The sequence below is a fragment of the Hypanus sabinus genome, chromosome 29, assembly GCF_030144855.1.
Source record: "Hypanus sabinus isolate sHypSab1 chromosome 29, sHypSab1.hap1, whole genome shotgun sequence".
Taxonomy (NCBI): Eukaryota; Metazoa; Chordata; class Chondrichthyes; order Myliobatiformes; family Dasyatidae; genus Hypanus; species Hypanus sabinus.
In genome coordinates, this window is record NC_082734.1 from 17,866,430 (window position 1) to 17,882,073 (window position 15,644).

General features: G+C 42.7%; 1 protein-coding gene across 1 annotated transcript in view; it reads right to left on the reverse strand.

Annotated features, from left to right (window-relative positions):
* micall1a (MICAL-like 1a) overlaps positions 1-15,644 on the reverse strand; it is a 97,244-nt gene that overhangs the window by 19,264 nt on the left and 62,336 nt on the right. Inside the window, exons 7-8 of the mRNA XM_059953838.1 lie at positions 8,840-8,924; positions 2,765-3,081 (exon numbers count right to left, since the gene is read on the reverse strand). Coding sequence (XP_059809821.1) covers positions 2,765-3,081; positions 8,840-8,924 — 402 coding nt within the window. The remainder of the gene's footprint in view (positions 1-2,764; positions 3,082-8,839; positions 8,925-15,644) is intronic.

Sequence of the window (15,644 nt, forward strand, 5' to 3'; positions counted from 1 at the left end):
AATAAACACAACGTGCTGTTAAATTTCAAATGTAATTCAGTTAGAAGTGATAATTAGCATTCTCCACTGTATGTAATCCCAGATGCACAATGTGGTACCACTCAATAAGTTATGAAGAGTCCGCAGGAAGTCTGGAAAAATCTTTAAAATAATAAACAGGGTTTTTCTTTTACCACACTGTATGTGCATGACACCAAAGAATTAAATAAACACCAAACGCAATCTGCAGGGTTTACCTGAATAAACCCTAAGTTACAAAAGTTTAGCCAGCACAATGCCTTAATGGTATAAGTAATGGTGCAGGGTACTGTGAGCTCTGAACATATTTGTATACGTTCGTGCTGCAGTACCATTTATCTTTTCTGTATTCAAGATGGGATCATTTATGGAAGGAATTAGACAGGCAACATCTGGACTGGTCATCAAGGGAACTCTGGCTGTAAGTTCCCAACTTCCCTCCATGATGTCCATCAGCCAGTCCTCTTCAGAGGATTAGAGATGGGGAGGGTCATCAACTTTAATGGTGTTATCATTTCGGAGGACCTGTCCTGGGACCACCACATGTGTACAATTATTAAGAAGGCACGGCAGCCCCTCTACCGCCTTAGGAGTTTGAGAAGATTTGGCATGACTTATAAAACTTTGACAAACTTCTATAGATGTGTGGTAGAGAGGATATTGACTGGCTGCATCACAGCCTGGTGTGGAAACACCAATGCCAATGAATGGAAAATCCTACAAAATATAGTGGATGTGTCCTAGTCCATCACAGGTAAAGTCCTCCCCACCATTGGGCACATCTACAAGAAGTGTGTCACAAGAAAGCAGCATCCATCATCAGGGATCCACGCACCACCCAGGTCATGCTCTCTCCTCACAGATACCATCAGGAGGAAGATAACATCACTCAGCTTCACTTGCCCATCATTGAAATGTTCCCACAGTCTATGGACTCACTTTCAGGGACTCTTCATCTCATGTTCTTGATATTTATTGCTTATTTAATAATAAATAAATAAATAAACAAACAAACAAATTGATTATTAATTTATTTTTGTGCTTGCACAATTTGTTGTCTTTTGCACTCTGGTTAAACATCCAAATTGGGATGGCCTTTCATTGACTCTATTACGGTTATTATTGTAGCGGTGTGCTACGACACGGAGTCGAAGAAAAAACTTTATTCGAAATACCCAGCCTTGCTTTTAAGCCTCCCTCAACCTGCCCCCCGTGGCGCAGAGGCTCCAAAGCTCTGTGCTCGCAAACCCCCGTAGGCTATCTCCCTTAGCCGGAAAGCTGGCTAATTGTGAGCCGGTTCGGATGTGCCAGGAAATGGGTCGCCACATTATTCTATTATGGATTTATTGAGTGTATCTACAAGGGTTATATATGATGACATTTATGTACTTTGATAATAAATAAAAGATTCAATAGAATTTTGCCTGTCAAGCTTTGTTTCTAATTTAGACAACATTTTCAACCCACTGAACCTGGCCCTTTTCTAATTGACCATTTTTTATATTGGAATGGTAGATTTCCTTTCCCATTGCCATTCCAAATTTACAACTGCTCTTTCCTAGATGTTCCCCTGATAACTGCTCCAGTTGGACGGGCTCACTTCCTGAAGTCAAGTCCACCAGTTCTTACTTGTTGAGCCACAGATGCACTGATCAAGTTTTTCTGAACAGCCATCAAAAACTCCTCTTTGTTATCCATATCCAATTAGACAATGGTATTCCCCTATTATCACTACTGCAGCTTTTGCATTCCTTGAAATTTGCTCCAATTTGTTCCCACCAGTTGGAAGCCTGTAGTATAACCCTACATGGTTAATAAGCCTACAGTACTTACATAAACTGTAAACTAGCTTATACTCTTGACGCAGTCCTTTCCAAAAAAGCTTTTTTATTTCTTGTTCCAATATTATTTATCTCTTCCAATCCCTTCTGCACTTTTTTCTTCTTTTCAATGGCAATTTACAGTGCCCAAATCTTAGCCAAATTATTTAAAACCTCATGTAAAGGCACTGGTGAAGCTTCCCAAGACATGCTGGAATGCAATTGGTCCCACCTCCCCTTGAATCCGTTCCAAAGCCCCACAATCTGAAGCACCACTCTATTGTAGACAACTCTTTTTTTTTGTGTGTTCTCCCTCTTCGACTCTGTAGTCACTTTAAACCTGTTTTACCCCAACTTTTCCTAATTTTGGCGAAAAGTTGTCTACCCAAAGTGTAACTCTATTTCTCTTCGTAGATGCTATCAGACCTGTTGAGCACTTCCAATAGATCTGATAGCATCTACACTCTGTTTTTATGTTGGAATTCCAGCATTTAAAGCAGTTTGTTCATACTGCCTGGCTCAGTTACGGAACAGCTGCAACCTCACGGGGATAGATGTGTCTGAATTGTGCCTACTAAATGTGACACATCTATTCAGTGATAAAATAGATACAGAGCTGACAACTTTCAGGGCAGGAGTTGCAACCTGGGGTGTACAGACCCCTTGGTTAACGGTAGGGGTCTATGGCATAAAAAAGGTTGGAAACTCCTGTTCTAGAGGAAAAAATGGTTATTTTATCAACAGAATAATGATGGCTTATTAAGATGCTTTTCAAATATCACAAACTTAATAAGTATTATTCAATCAGTAAATATACATCTCTGCAAGTCAACCTCAAATAAACAGAGAAATAGTATTTATCTTCTAGGGACAGATTCTTTCTCAAGTGTATTCCATGAGTTAACACACAGAGTGAGTAGGCTCACCTGACGGCGATGCGTTCGGTGCTGGAGGTGCTGGCCGCTTTTTGCTCCGTGGGCTGTTAGCTACCTGAATACTGTACCACGGGTGGCTTGGTTTGGTAACAGTTTCAGTCGACGCTGCACTGGGCACTTTCTCAGATGTGTCGTTTGTCTCCTCGTCGTCCCCCTCGAATGGGTTTAAGGAGCGAGTCTCGACTGCCTCCTGCTGAGTGTTACTGGGCTGGGGCCGCGTTCCAGGCCGGGGTGGAGCAGGCCTCCGTTTTGGCTCAGAGTTTACCAATGAGAGCCAAGGAGGGTCCTTAGGCTTGGTGTCTCCTTTTCTGTTTGAATCAAATAATGCATCAGGAACTAGGAGGCAACTGAACCTCCTTTAAAACTGAACACACTTCCTTTCAGCAGGCAAATTCTTTTCAAGGAACTTAACTTTAATTATTACAAGTGAAAAATATGAGAAGCTACAGGATCAGGATGTGTCTTGTGATGCAATGCAGAAGGCAGAAGTACAAACCCAAAAAGATCTTAAAACTAAAATGGTTACTGCATATAGTTCTAATCCTTGTCGATAAATACCAGTGTAGTATGTTCAAGAATGGCTACTTCTCTTTAACTGTTTGGTTCTTGAACCAACAGGCAAAATCTTATTCACTACCTTGTGACCACTCTGAACTAAAGTTTGCGGGTGACACAACAGTGGTTGGCCTCTTCAACGAAGATGAGACGGAGTACAGAGAGGAAGTGGGGCAGCTGGTCGACTGGTTTGAGAACAACAACCTAAGTCTGAATGTGGAGAAGACCGAATAAGTCACTGTGGACTCCAGGAAGGAACAGATGAACCATCCCTCTCAGCGAATACATGGCTCCTTCACAGAGAGTTAAGTGCACCAAGTTCCTGGGAGTTCACATCACGGATGACCTCACCTGATCCCTCAATATCACCTCCCTGAACAAGAAGGCACAGCAGCGTCTCCACTTCCGAAGGAGATTGAGGCAAGCAAGGCCCCCCCCCCCCCTCCATCTTATCTGTGTTTCATAGGAGCATTCTGACAAATTACATCTCCATCTGGTCTGGGAGCAGCCAAGAATCGGACCAGAAGTCCCTACAAAGGACGGTGAGAACGGCCGAAAGGAACATAGGGGTCTCCCTACCATCCGTCGGGACATTTATCATTAAGGATCCCACCCATCCATCCAGCACTCTCTGATTTTCTACAATCAGGCAGGAGACTCCGATGCATAAACGGTCAGGATGGGAAACAGTTTCTTCCCTCAGGCCATTAGGCTTCTGAGCTCCTTGCTGTGCTGTATTCAAAGTATCACTGATTAATCTGTCCTGTACCTCACAATATTTAATTTATGAACTTTAGTTTGTTTATTTACGTATAATCCATCTGTAGATTTCATCCTTACTTTCACAGGTTATTGTGAGTTATGTGTACTACAGTGCTTTATACCCTGGCTTGGAGAAACATTGTCCTGTTTAATGGTATACGTGCATATAGTTAAATGTCAATAAACTTGACTTCACTAAAATGGACGTGTTTTTTTTGTTCTAATTGTGCTCTTGTAAAACTTGTGTTTAATTTTTTGCAGGTGTAACAGTGTAGTGTCATAACGAGGACTGAAAGGTCAAGGGTTAATCTTTCCCAACTAAAGGATAGCCTAATAGTTTTATATGAGCAGGATAGAGTTTGCTGTATGTACTTTCAGGCTTTCATATGGGTTGGGCAGAAGAGAGAAACACACTGATGGGGAAAAAGCAGCAGCAAATCTAGGTGACGGACCCATGTCAGCAAAATCCAGACCAATAGCTCCAAAGTCTGAGAGATGGAGAGCCACTGTAGTAAGCACTTATGAGCATAAGGTGGCATTGCAGGCACAAGTCTCATTCTGGTGTGTGCCTCAAAGTAATGGTCGGGATGCACACACCAGTCCTGGGCTCTGAATATTTATAAAGCAAATGTTATTGAAAGGATTATTGGAAAGGGCCTGTGAATTTGGATGAAAATGACTAGATAAATGAGAAAAGAAAATAAGCATTGTCAAATGGGGTAGCATGGTGGCGTAATGGCTAGCATAATACGATTATAGTACTAGCAATCACTGAGCAGGATTCAGTTCCCGCTGTTGTCTGTACGGAGCTTGTACATTCTCCCTGTGACTGTGTTGGTTTCCTCCAAGTGCTCCAGTTTCCTCCCATATTACATACAAGTTAGGGTCAGTAAGTTGTACACCTGCTATGTTGGCACCAGAAGTGTGGCGACACTTGTGGGCTGCCCCCAGCACAATCCTTGCTGATTTGACTTGAAGCAAACAACACACTCCACTATATGTTTCGATGCAAATGTGACAAAGAAAGTTAACACCCGAAAGGCAAGTCTGGACTCAGCTTTCAGATCATCCACCTTTGTCACCCCGTATTTAGAGACTGCTTTCCATTGCAAAATCTAATTTAGAAATTGAGACATTAACAGCTGTTTTTTTGGGAAACAGGAATTATTCCTAGGAACTGTAGGGAAGCTAATAAAGAAATATTTAAATAGAACCAGGAAATGACAGGAACATTAACACGGCAGGCAAAAGAAAGTTGGTGCAAGGGGCCATTAGATGTGATCAGTATGGCTACACTGACAGACACTTACACTGTGTTTTCTATAAGGGTGAATTTTACAACTTAGTTGAAGTTTGTGGTGGTTTTGGTTGTCATTGTGTACTTTATACTTGAGAAGGTTAATGACAAGACCCCAATTCATTCGGTAGGGAAGGAGGCATGTTTTGCCAAGGAGTGGATAGTTCTGTCAACAGCTCTTTAGGGGGCAGGGCAAGATTCTATTATTAGATAGTGCAACAATATGAGTCAGTAACGTGAGCAGAACACCTGGGTGTTGATGAGAAGCTGCAGTGCCATGAGAGCAAAGAAGATTCAGTAAATAATCTTGTTTGGGGCATGCAGCTTCAGACTGGGAATGTTCACAGTGCAGACAGCAAGATAACCTTCTGGGGAAAAAGGGTGCCGTAATCCTTTGGTGGTGGGGGTGAGGCGGCAAGGAAATGTGGAGGCTCTCTTCCAGTCCTGCAAGAGAAAGAGTGAGCCCTGTCCTCGGTATCTCCACATTCTCAGAAGGTAGGTCAAAGGGGCATAAAAATACATGGATATCGACTTGCATTGCAGATATCGCCCGAGATCTTTCCAGCTTCAACTAGTCTTCAGAAATGAAGAGTGTTTGCAAGCTTCAATGTATAATGTGACAGAAAAGGAGGAAAATGTATCAAACACGGCTCTCAATCTGTTGGCTGCAGCAAGCTGTGCAGGGACCCTGTTATTGCAGATGGCGGATGCTGGCTTCGATGTCCTCGTAGAATACCATCCAGAGCAGGGGGTCCCCATCTTCCTTTATGCCATGGACTCCTACCATTAACCGAGAGGTCCGTCGACCCCAGATTGGGAACCCCTGATCCAGAGCATCGTTCTTGATCATGCGCCAACTGCAGGCATGAAATGGCATCAGTGGCCTGCAGGCGAAGGAGATGGATGACTGAGAATGGCGGTTTCCCAAGCAGACTCTCAAAGGGGATGCGTCATCACCGAAGCTTTCACACAAGCACTAACACCTGCGTGGCTGGTGGTGAGGAAGGCTTCCTCGATCAGATCTTGAGTACGATCAGAATTACTACCTACACTGCTGGGGAAGTGAGACTGTTGCTCATCTGCGGTGGAAGGTCGAGGAAGTGATGAAGTAGTATTTGTTGAGGTACATCCCAAACACTAAACACTGCTCAACAGGCTATTGCCAGGGACACACTGAGACAGATAACAGCTGCTGTGGGAGAACCATGGATGCAGTGGTCTGCCTGAAATGTACTAGTGTTCCAGGGCAGATGTTATTCAGAGCCAAGGCTGCAGAACGGCCACCCTAAGGTGCAGGATTATATGTAGTAGTAGAGCCTCACAACACAGAAACTGAAGTGTTAATTTTTTGATTGACGCTTCAAACTTCTCACTTGCTTGCTGCAGGAAAGGAAGGTCATCTCGTTGAGCTGTGGCAGCCGTTGGAACCACTCTGGAGGACATCAGAACAGTGAGGTTACGCTGCTACTACACAGAAGTTAGAAGCTGAGTACAATTCCCATCACCACATTACAGGGAAGAGGTGATTTCACTGACAAGAGCGCAGAGGAGATTTATAACAACGTTGACAGGCCTGGAAAAGTGCAACTGTAAGGAAAAGCTGAGATAAGCCAGGACTGTTTTCTTTGGAGCGGAGGTAACTGAAGGAGAGCTAATCTGGAATGTGTAATTTTGTGTGGGCAAATAGGAAAGGGCTGTTTTCTTTAGCAGAGGAACTAAAAACTAGGAAACAGATTCAACGTCATTGCCAGAAGGATTAGTGAGAGAGGGAGCATAAGAGGGTTGGTAGAGGGAGAATCCCTGTAACACTTAAGATATGCTTGGTTTTGTAGATGCAGAGAAGGACCACAGGCTCGGTGCTAGAAAATGTACCAGTTTAACTAACTCTTTCTCCACCACTGACATGCTGGGCCCAAAGGTCTCCTCCTATGCTATGAATTTTCCTATGATTCTTTGTCCAACAGTCTACTGACACATAGTCTTGACTTAGAGCATCAAATTGTAGCTGCTTATCTAAGTAGAACCTGGAGCATTTTTAACCAGAAAGAAAGTGGTGAAGCCCTGGGCAAGCAGCTGACCCTTGCTCGTATCATGAGCACTACCGCTGAACGGTGTGAGTGAACGCATCAAGTCACTGAAGAAGGCATTGCAGTGTATACAATGTCCTGTGTATGTTACTCAAAATGGGTTTTTTGGTTTGTTAAGAGTAGGAATACTTCTTTGTCTGATAAGTGTGTCTCTCTCAGTTGTTTTGCTTTATACTTGTTGATATGGTAATTGTATTCATTTGTTAACCAATGGGGAATGTTATTTTGTCTTGTGAGGCTGGGAACTTGGGAAAGGGGTTTTTCGCGGGCTTTTGGGAGAGAGCCGGGAGGAAGACGTCGAGGAAGGTGGACGTGCGCTGCACTGCTCGGAAGACCACCGGGCGTGGTCCTAGGTGCGAAGACGTGGAGGTCGGAGGCAAGCGACGAGGGGTCGAATGGTTCGATGTTTCTCTAATGATGTGCACTAAACTTTGATAAGTTGGCGCCTTTTTGTTTTTTTCCCTTGCATATATATTGTATTGCTTAATACTCTTTTAATTTTAGTAAACTCTTTAAAGTGTATTTCATAACGGTATTTGTTGTGGGTTTGATACTGTGGGCGGGCGCAAGGCATAAACTCGATTCTCACAGCACCTGTGTGTACGAGAGGTGGGATTGGTGTGTGGCTGGATCTCCTTTTCCCCTAGACATATACCAGCCTGTTGGGTAAGTGTTACAAGTGTCTATTTAACAGATGGGGCATCACAATAACCCACAACAGGATCCCAATGTCATCCTGCAGAAATCCTCCTGGGGTCGGCACCCTGACAGTTTCAGACAGCCTGAACTTTCCACACATGCCTGTCCCCTGCAGGAATCCTGCTGATAGCAGGTACATTGAATCCTGTAAAACCCTGTGCATAGGTGGTGCTATATATATTGTACAAACATCATCACAAGACCACCACTCCCATCCCAGTCGCATGCTCCCACAGCCTGCAGAAATCCCACTGAACTGCAGAACTAGCTCACCCCAGCCACATGAACTTAGCACCCTACCCGGGGGTCCCAAAGTCACATTCACTTCAAAAACTCTGCTTCCTTATAAACACATAAGAGTGCGAGAGCGCCACGGTAGTGGAGCAGTTGACATGACGCTATTACAGGGAGTTCAATTCCGCATCCCCTGTGAGGAGTCAGTACGTCCTCCCTCCCCGCCCCCCCCGAATGTGTGGGTTTTCTCTGGGTGCTCTGGTTTCCTCCCACGGTCCAAAGATGTAGCAGGTAGGCCAATTGGTCTTTGTAAACTGTCCTGTGATTGGGTTAGGGTTAAATCGTGGTTGCTGGGTGGTGCGGTTTGAAGGGCTGGAAGGGCCTAGTCCATGCTGTCTCTAAATAAACAAATAAAGGCCCCGGTCAACGTACCTGGCCTCCGGAGTGCACCGTTCTGTCAGGGACCGGGGCCGATCCCGGGGCTTCGGCACTGGAGTAGTTTGCTCGGTCACGCCTCCTAAATAAACAGCAAAAACACTGCTGAACCTTCCACAGGAGAGTCAGTGACACTTGTTTCTATGACAAATACAACAAAACCCTTGTAGGCTTCTCTTTATATTCACCAGTGTAACATTAAATAGTGCCTCCTTGTGCAGGTTGTGCATACGCCTGCTCCAGTGAAGCTCTCAGGTCAGCATCACTCCTGTAAAATCAATGTCTCCCAAAGAGTTTACTGCTATTATCCACAATATAATGTGATCAGGTCTCTTATGGGTGTCAGCAGTGAATTTTCTAGGGGAACAAGGTACTTGAATCTCTCAGATGTAGTCATAATGTGTTCCAATCTTTCAAAAATATACAAAAAAATAGATGTATCTCTGATCATTTCCAGTCACTAAAGATCTTGTTATGTGTAGCCACTGATAAAATGGATGAAATAGAATACAAGTTTCCACAAACATTAGTAAAATAACATCAAATATGCCATTTTGCAGGTGCTGGAAATCCAGGGCAACATACATACAAAATGCTGGAGGAACTTAGCAGGTCAGGCAGCATTATTGGAGGAATAAAGAGTCTATGTTTCGAGCAGAGACTAGAATAATCTTGCTGTTTTAAATATAGCGAGAGAGACTAATGTTGTCCAGGATTGTGGATTATTCCACCACTCTTCTTTGAAACTGAGTTATGGGATCTTTTACACTTGCCTTGGAGCACAAAGCTTTTCATCTTAAAGATTCACAAGTATGTCACCTTAAAGATAGCGCCAACAATGAAAAATGGGTTTAATCTTATAGATGTTTCAGAGACTAGTAGCATGGTGATCAAAGGTTAATTAAATATTCCTGATTGTCCCAGGTTGTGTATTTAATATTTCAGTAATATTTGAGCAATCTTGTAAATATGTTGTTGATTAAGCATTCTCATTTGTTTAAATAATTAAGGATTTATATGTAAAAGTATGTGAACTGCATTTGCCATCATGCTACCACGTGATAAGTACCTTGCTTAAAGTAAATTATATTGTATACCATTTGCCAGTCAGTTAATTGGGGAGTACAGTACTCTATGTATTATTTCACGTGTTAGCATCACTGATCTGAAATACCCAAGACCCAAGACACCCAGGAATGATAACTACAAACAAATGTTTTGTTGAAAACACAGATTTTGAGATTATGTTCTATTTAAAAATAAGTATTTCTAAATTCTGGCATGACTTGAATATAACAGTTATTTAATACAACAATGTTATTTTAAGAACTTTTTATAACTATGCACGATTGAATAGACTATTTTAAGACATACAAGGGGCCCCATGGGGATCACGAAAGGAGAGATTTGAGTAATACACCATGGAACAGATCAAGTACCTTAGACCTAAACTTGTGTAATGAGGCAAGCTCGTTTACAATCTAGATGTAGGAATCATGTAAAGAAAATGACCAAATTTAAAAAGAATCCTGCGCACTGTTTGAGAACGCTGTCCAATCAGAACGTGACTAAATAAATCCAATTACAAAGGCAGTTTGACAAAGATAGATTAGGAAATTAAATTAAAGGATTACCTAACAGATTAACAAAGCCTGCATATTCCATTGCAAAAGAGTAACTCTTTAGGGGAAGCAGAAGGAGAAGGGAAGCAAAGCAGAACACAAGTCTAAATGGTGTCAAGAAAATCAAGTTCAGAAATGAGTTTTAGGAATCAGCTACAAATGATAAAGGGATAAAGATCAGATTGGACGTTAATTATAGAGTTGTCAAATGGTGGTTGTGCTGCGTCTAGTGTGGTAGTGCAGGGGGTAGTGCTTGTTGTTCTCACTTTCAGCTTTCACTGCCGGCTTGCGATCTTGTTTAAGTTTCTCGCTGCCAAATACACAGCCTCTCCAACAGCAAGCCTCGCGTTCTGCTTCCTCGCTGGTGACACATGGAAACCGAACTCCTTTTGGACTCAGGCTGAGCTACAGAGGGCGGGGGGGAGGTCTGGCCCCTGCACATATAGCACACAGGCTATATGTGTGTGGACACGCACTGGTGCTTATGAACCAGATCTCCAGTTATGGGTAAATAACCCCACTGCCTTGTCGGCAGCCATTGAACATCCTCCCGGCAGCTCCTGCAGCCAAGCTGGTGCCAAACGTATTGCTTCATAAGCTTTCCTTTGGACTACACTGGTGAGGCCGAGAGGGGGAGCTGGACGACTGGCCATCTCAGGATCCCTATACTTTCCGCCCAGGCTTGTGATGATGATCATCATCCATTGTCCTTCGAGACATACGGATGCCAGCCACCACAAGTCAGAAATACAATTGTACAGACATAGCAAGGAAACCGTCCCTGTTGCCTATTAAGCACCAATTTTCATACTAACCCTACCCTAACTAATTATATCCTCTCCACATTCTCACCAACCACCCCACCCAAACTCACCCTCACTTGCTATCCAACAAGTTATACCGACGGGTTAGATGAAAAGACATCCGAGTTTAAACACATATGGCATAGCAGTATAATGTGGGAAAATATAGAGTTATGCACTTTGGCAAGATGAATTGAAGAATAACAATATTTATATGCTGAGAAACAAATTATTCACATGTTCACAAGGTACATGTAAATAAGGAACTGAGGAAAAGGTATGTTGGAAAGGGATCGGGAAACAAAGTATTCAGGGCTTTTGAAGTAAGATCTGAATGTGGCTCTGGTCTTCATACCTATGAAGGATCCACTGGAGTTCTACTATATTGATTCATGGATTGTAGTGTTTCCCTCATGAGGAGAGATTAGGGGAAGCTGGCCTCCACTAGCTTAAGTTTGGAAAAAAGGAAGGTCAAGATTCCGAGAGGGATTCACAGGGCAAAAGACAAGATTGCAGTTCAGGATTCTGGAAGGCACAATCTCAGGAGAAATATTTGAGGGTGATGATGAGAAACCACTTCATCCAGAGGATTATAAATATTTGGAATTCTGTGTATTCCAAATTAAGTATATACTGCATTAAAAGCTGAGACTAATACATTTTTGGATACCAAGAAAATCAAGAGATCTGAGGCTCAAAAGCGATAAAGGACAAGATGGAGAATTACCCACAATTGCCTTGAAAAGCAGAGCAGTCTAGAAGATTCTCACGGCTTTCTCCTGCTTCTATTTCTTACCTTCAGTGGTGCGCAACTCCCCAAATACTGCAGTGGTGACACAAAAAAGGTGACACTGTTTCAAGGTGTTTAATTTAAAAGAGGTGTATAGAAATTTCTTTAGAGAATGACAAATCTCTGGAGCTCTGTCCCAGGTGTCGTGGATGCTATAGCTCATTAGAAACATTTAAAATGGAGGCAGATTAGTTTCTGAAATATCAGGGGTCGTGGGCATTGGGGAGAGAGGAGTTGAGGTCTCGGGGTAGATCAGCCACAATCACATTGAGTGGCAGGGCAGGCCTGAGGGCTGAGTGGTCTGCTCCTGCTCTCACATGCAAGTTCTTACCCGACTCACAGGTAAAGGATGCTACTAAGCTGCAGCCTACATGACACTGTTAAAGCAAAGCAACGCTCAGTGACCCTTCAACAGAAATTACGAAGTAACATCATCCCAAAAGTGAAGCAGACTTGATGGGATAAATGGTGTTATTCTGTTCCTGTACTTTATAGAAACAGTGATTCGACTATTTCTAGCATCTTCTACTTTAAGTTTCAGGTTTCTCAGTATCTCAAGGTTGAACCTTGTCCTAAATATATGAACAAGCATTGCTGCATGTCTAACTCCCTCAGATGGAGATCCCACAACTCCAGCTCCAAAGAGTAGGGGAGTTCTCCTTGACATCTTGATTCAAAACCTGCTCCTTACCAACCATTAAATAAACAGTTTGAATGGCCACACGAGTGAACCTGCAGATGCTGGAAATAAAGTTTGAATGGCCCTTTTAATGCGTAACTCTGTCATATGTATATTGGTTATTTCAGGGTTTATATTATCTTAGCAACTATATGTTACAAATATTCCAATGAAACTCCTCAGATTGTAAACTGATGTCACAGAATTACAATTTTAAAATGATTTAATGTAGTTAGAATATAATTTTCTTCTCTGAAGTTTAATAATACTAAGTGTTTTAAAATAAATATTTTCCAAGATTCCCTTCAGAACAAATTTTTAAGTTGGCCACACAGAGAAAAGTAATCTGTCCTACAAAACTGAGTGCTGATGACAGATTGTTCACTTCTCTGGCCCTGTCTCTGAGATCCCTGTTGGTTTTGAATTGCTGAACCGCCCAGGGAAGATTACCGAGGCTGTTTCAAGCACTTTGTTCTAGTTAGAGGTCAGGTGTTTTCTGAGTTCCATTCCATATAAGGCCTTGCCTCCAGTCACATATTTCTCTCTGTTCATAACCTCATTCCATAAAACAAGTTACCAGCTCATTAATGATAGGATCACACGACCGACTGAGTAGCTTGGATGCAGAAACTTCACCACCCACGTAGAAAACCAATGTCTGTCCAAGGCATAAACCTTCATTGCATTGAAATATCTCACAGAACACAGTAACATGAGACATTTTGCAGAAGCTGGAAGTTCAAAGCAACAAAATGCTGGAGGAACTCAGGAGATCAGGCAGCACCTACAGAAATGAATAAACAGTCAATGTTTCTGGCCGAGGCCCTCCTTCGGGACTCGGTCAGTGGCTGCACTAGCTATGACATTGGTGAACACCATTTACCTGGACCCTTTAGTATTCATCCTTTACGATTCCTATACTGTACCATTTAAATACTCTTGTTGTCTCTTTAATAGCCGTACAAGGAAGATGTTATGCAGAATCATTCCTCCTAGCCTCCTTCATTCTGTGGATAATAAACTGCAATCCAATAGTAACTTGACAATTACCACAAACCACCTTTCCTCAATTACCCTCTTCAAACCTCACAGAAAACCATTTACACATCGTTTAACCTGTTTCACTGGAAAAAGTTGTATATTTTCATTGTATTCCAGCACAAACCACCAATTCCTGAAGCAATTTCTATTATGTTTATTTTATAAATACAAAATATGAGATGAGCATAACCAAATCAGGCCTTTCTGCCCATCTGGTCTAATACAGCCACATTCCAGACAGCTTCTCTCCTGAAGAGGAGTCTCGGCCCAAAATGTCAACTGGTTATTCCTTTCAATAGATGCTGTCTGACCTGTTGGGGGTGGGGGGGGGGGGGGTGTGAAATTTTCCCAGAATTCCATTCAGATTTACAACAAACTTACCATTTCTAATCTGGTCTCAGGTGAAAAATGATTTTCCTGTGTCACTGTCTTACAGTTTTAAAAACCTCAGTTTACAGATTAAATGTTTTTGTCCAACACTTCCTTATAGGAACTATGACTTGAGTCTGGTGTGCTTTGTTTTCATTGGCATGCCCTGCCTTTGATGCGTGAGAAAATCTTTGTAAGCACAGTTTACAGAAGTGAATTACTGACCTGCAGTAACACAACTTGGAGCAGGAATAGATCACCTGACTCTTCCATCTCTACCATTCATCATGGCTGGTCTTTCAGCTCAGCAGCAGTTTACAGCACTATCACTACACAGAACTGGCCCTTCGGCACAGAATGTTGGGCCAACCTTATAACCTACTCTAAGATCAAAATAATCCTTCCCTCCTACATAGTCCTCCATTTTTCTGTCATCCATGGCTTAAGAGTTTCTTAAATGTTCCTAATGTATCTGCCTCTACCACCACTGACGGGAGGCCTTTCTACACACCTACCACTCTGTGTAAAAAATAAACTTGGCCTCTGACATCCCCCCTGTACTTTCCGCCAATGAAAATTAAGTCCCCCTTATATTATCCATTACTGCCCTTGGAAAGTGTCTCTGGCTGTCCACTGGATAAAAACGAGGGGTGATTGATAAGTTCGTGGCCTAAGGTGGAAGGAGATGTTATTAACTTCATTTCTGCATAATCACTCAAAAAGTTGAACTGCACATGCATTTAACAAGAGCTATCTAGCTCATCTCCTTCTACCTTACAAACTTATCAATCACCCCTGATGTGGACCACTTCTGGAAGTCCAAGACACTGACTTCTCGAAAGAAGGGATCTGTATGCTCCACGACTGCTGGACTAAGTCTGTAAATGTAGGAAAAATAAATGTGCTAGGTTTTCTAAAATTGACTCCTGCTACCTTAGGCCACGATCTTATCAATCACACCTTGTACCTCTTATTATCTTCTACACTCCTATCAAGGCAGCTCTCAGCTTCTGCTCAATTCCTGCACTCAAGTCATACTCAGAAATACTCTGAATTAACTCAGTGTCTGAACCTCCATCTTGTCCTGGAGCAGAGAGATTCAAAGGTTCATCTCCTCAACTCAGTTCTAAGCAGGCTAGTCTTTATTCTTCAATCATCAAAATCAGAACCAGGTTTATTATCATAGTAAACACCAAGTACGCTGCAGATGCTGTGGTCAAATCAACATGTACAAACAAGTTGGATGAACTCAGCAGGTCGGGCAGCATCCGTTGAAAGGAGCAGTCAACGTTTCAGGTCGAGACCTTTCGTCAGGACTGAAGAGAGAGGGGGCAGGGGCCCTATAAAGAAGGTGGGGGGAGGGTGGAAAACCAATGGGCCCTTGCCCCCTCCTTCTTTAGTTTTCCTGATTGGTTTTCCACCCTCTCCCCACCTTCTTTATAGGGCCCCTGCCCCCTCCTTTAGTCCTGATGGAAGGTTTTGACCCGAAATATTGACT